This window comes from Amborella trichopoda, chromosome 11, assembly GCF_054954075.1.
Source record: "Amborella trichopoda isolate Santa Cruz 75 chromosome 11, AtrichopodaSantaCruz75HAP2 v2.0, whole genome shotgun sequence".
Taxonomy (NCBI): domain Eukaryota; kingdom Viridiplantae; phylum Streptophyta; class Magnoliopsida; order Amborellales; family Amborellaceae; genus Amborella; species Amborella trichopoda.
In genome coordinates, this window is record NC_142346.1 from 9,367,412 (window position 1) to 9,371,580 (window position 4,169).

A 4,169-nucleotide genomic window follows, 5' to 3' on the forward strand; every position below is an offset into this window, starting at 1 on the left:
ATGGGTATCAAAGTGAATTTCCACAAGTCTTCTTTGGTAACTATTAATTGTGGGGGCAATGTAGCGGTGAATCTGGCAAGAGTTGTGGGCTGTAAAATAGCAAGTTTCCCCATTTTCTATTTGGGCTTGCCTATTTCTGGTACCAAGTTCCCTATTGCTGTGTGGGATAAAGTTATTGAAAGGGTGCAAATTAAACTTGACTTATGGAAGCACAAGTATCTATCTCTTGGGGGGAGGGTCACACTACTGCGGTCCTGCTTAGCCAATCTCCCTGTATACCAGATGTCCTTGATCCAAATGCCGGCTTCGATGGGAAGAAAGCTTGAGAAAATGATGAGAGATTTCCTTTGGGGCTCGAACGATGACCACAGGAAATTCCACTTGGTTAGATGGGACAAAGTTTGTACTCCTAAACGTGAAGGAGGTCTGGATATTCAGAATGTTAGAAAGTTTAATGAGGTTCTTTTATGCAAATGGTGGTGGCGGAGTATTATTTCTAAGGACCAGCTCAGGTATAATGTTCTCATTGCTAAGTATGGCTTGGACATTCATCGTTTGTGGATTGGTGGAGGTAGAAGGAATGAGACCTATTTTACTTAGAAGGCCATCTATAACTGCGGGCCTATGATCACTGGCTATTTCAGATGGAATGTTGGAAGTGGTAAGCAAGTCATGTTTTGGCATCATAAGTGGATTGGTGAATTTCCACTTAAAGTCACATTCCCTACCTTTTTTCTTGTGATTTCTTAACCAAATGTGCTCATTGAAGATGTTATGGAGAGAAGAGGGAATGGTTTCTCATGGAATATAAATTTTAGATACAAGCGACTAAGTGTAGCTATTTTTACTCAATGTTGTATGTTGCTGGAATTGCTGGACAAAGTATATATCTCACATGATGCGGTTGTTGAGTTGATTTGGGAGATTGAGGGTGCTGGATTTTTTTCAGTTAAATCTTGTTATAATTTATTTTTCCACGACCGTTATAGATGGTCTTTCCCTGAGATTGTTCAAATTTGGAAGTAGCCTATCCCTTATAAAGTACAAATCTTTATTTGGTTGGCGGCACAACATAAGATCTTAACCATAGACAATCTTATGAAGAGGGGAAAATTTTTGCCTAATATTTATTTACTCTGTAAAGAAGATGGTGAATCGGTTACACATCTCTTGATGCATTGTCCTTTTACTTTAGGGATTTGGCCTTGGCTTTTCAGATTGGTTGGGATTTATTTGGCTATGCTGCAGAGGGTTTCAGGGACAATTACTCAGTCAGTTCTTCTTTTTCTGCCCAAAACTAGGAGAACAATTTGGAAGATAGCCATAGGTATGGTGATGGGGGAAATGTGGAAGAAGAGGAATAGAAGAACCTTTGAAGGTATGACTTTGCCCCAACAAAAAGTGATTCTTTTAATTAAGCAGTCGATATGGTCCTGTATTTTTGTAATCAAGGAGGGATGGGGCATCACAAAAGTGGATGATGGTCAATCTATTTTCTCTTAGGGTTAGGAGGCATTGACCAAAGGCTTTGTGGTTAGCTCCACACTTAAGTTGCCTTAAGATTAATTTTGATGGTAGCTCTCTAGAAAACCCAGGTCCGGCGGGGATTGGGGGTGTAATCCGTGATTGCTATAGGAATAATGTGTTAACCTATACAGGACCGATTGGTGTTGCTACTGTAAATTTTGTTGAGATGAGTGTTGTTCTTAGAGGTTTGCTCAATTTTATAGACCATAACTTGGGGACAACCTGTTTAATTGAAAGCGATTCTTTAAGCGTTATTAGATGGTGTAAAAAAGAGCAGACTATTCCATAGGAACTTCGATCTTTATGGTTGCAGATTATGAATGTTACAACAATCTTGACTGTTACTTTCTCCTATGTTTATAAAGAGGCTAATGAGGTTGCTGATGCTTTAGGAAAAGGGGGTGTTGGGCTTGTTTCTCTCTCTATATCTCCTAATGTAATTTCTTTCTTGTTTATCAATAAAATTTTGAACATTGGTAAAAAAAAAAGGTTGCATCCTTATATAAACTTTTTCCTTTAAATAAATATGTCGGCTAAAGCGCTAAAACGTGTCTGATGAATAAAAAGACGAATTGATGGTTGTTTGCACTTATGGGTCGTTTGTGTTCCTCGATACGTAGATCCTTGATTTGTCTCAAAACTGGTTATGTTGATTCTAATATAATGTAAAAACTGATTTTAAAAACAATGTTGTTTAGCTGGCTGTTGGAAAAACGTGCGAGTTAGATCACCTCAGATTTGAGGTTGAGGAGTCTACGACCCAAGGAAGAAGATGCACTGACTGGATGAGCAACAAACTCAGTTTGAAAATCGGTGACAATGCTTCAGGGACGAGGAATGGATATGGCGAAGATGAATCTGACTCTGATACCATGTGAAAAGTCTCAGGTTTTTTTAAGAGACTCTATGTATCCATTAAATACATAGTTGTCTTTTATAAATAAATTATAGATGAGAAAAATAGAAACTAAATCACAAACACCTAAATCATACCCAAACTTACCATAAAAAAAAAATATTATACCTACCCTTCCCACATATATTAATTGTAATATATACTTTCCATATTAACCTAGTACACAATATACGCTTTCCTTTCACAGAACGCAGTATATGAAAAATACCATGTTTAGCACCATGAATATGAAAACTAGGTTTTGGATGTTTGTTGTTAATGCAGTTTAGCCATTCATTCCGTAGGTTGATGATTTCTTAGCAATACATGGCCAATAAAAAAGATTTTTTGGAAATAAATTATAAATAAAATTTTTTAATATTTTTATAGGTAGAATTATGATTCTCTCTCTATACACAACCCATAATAAGTTATTCTCAAATTGCATCATATCCATTATACTGTATCGCAATAGATAGTGAAGAAGTTAAATACAAAACCCCTCAAAAGTCCAAAATTACACTTCACATATGTTTTGTTTTTAGGCATAAAGAAATTAAATTGTTGCATAGGCTGTGCTATGCCATGTCCTCAATGAAAACCTAATCCATGAGCTGCATAGGAGGTAAAACAATGTCAAACCACTTTTTTTCAACTTCATTTGTTTATGCACATACAATTTGTAAAGGTTTAAGAGTTGTACTAGCATGAGGGTTTTTTTAAGTAAAAATTACACCCATATTTCAAAATTACCAGAACATACTCCTCCCAATCAGGCCCAATTATTCTCCTAGTACCTTCATCAAATTGGAAACCATGAAAGAGTTGTTTAACATTCCTATTAGTATACCGCAAAACATTTAACTCTGTTTTTTAGCCTCTCTATGCAAAATTCTTGTCCATACTCCTCACACATAGCGAATGATATTTCTCCCTAATCTTCTTCATAATCCCCATTTCTACTATGCTCTCAAACAAAAGTTCATGTAACAAAAGCATTACAATACATCAAAGTGCATACGCATCGATACTAGGCAAAAGAAGAAGAAGAATGCAACATTGTCTTCTTCGATGTCAATAAAAATCACATAAAAAGCAAACGAGAAATCCACAAAAAAAATAGCCATTGACCCAAAAAAATTACAAATATCACAGATCATCAGACACGACACTGTGTTTTTTGATGAGGAAGATATTGTCTTCTTTGAAGTCCATAAAAATCACATACAAAGCAACAAAGCAAACGAAGAAATCAGCCACCCCCGCCCACAATATTGTCTTCTTTAATGTCAATAAAAATTGCATAAAAAGCAAACAAGGAATCCCTAAAAAAAATGGCCATTGATCCAAAAAATTACAGGTATCATAGATCATTAGACAAGAAATCCACAAAAAGAGTCCCATAGAGATAGTTAGAGCTATAATAACAGGAAATCCTCAAAAAATCTTAACTAAAATGCCACAAATCGCATGATTACTCCCAAAAATAGCCAAAAAATCACATAAATTGGCAAAAAAGTGGTCATTAATAAACATATCTCAACAAAACCCTAAAAGGATAAAAGGCTTTACAAAAAAGAAAAAGTCACATAGTAGTGTACTTTTCCATTTCATGGAAAGAAATTAAATACACTTCTTGGTAAATGGATAATTTGACTCTGTCTCTCTCTAGAAATCTCTAATCACTGCCTCCCTCTCTCTCTCTAGTTCTTCTATGTAGGGTGTCTCTCTCTAGAAATCTCTAATC

At 35.7% G+C, this 4,169-nt stretch overlaps 1 protein-coding gene across 1 annotated transcript; it reads left to right on the top strand.

The window, feature by feature from the left end:
* LOC105421445 (uncharacterized) lies at window positions 1-2,405 on the top strand. The gene is made up of 4 exons (XM_011628881.1): window positions 1-512; window positions 1,196-1,271; window positions 1,841-1,939; window positions 2,226-2,405. Exons 1-4 carry the CDS (start codon window positions 1-3, stop codon window positions 2,403-2,405), a joined length of 867 nt encoding a protein of 288 aa, XP_011627183.1.
* The last annotated feature ends 1,764 nt before the right edge of the window (window positions 2,406-4,169 follow it).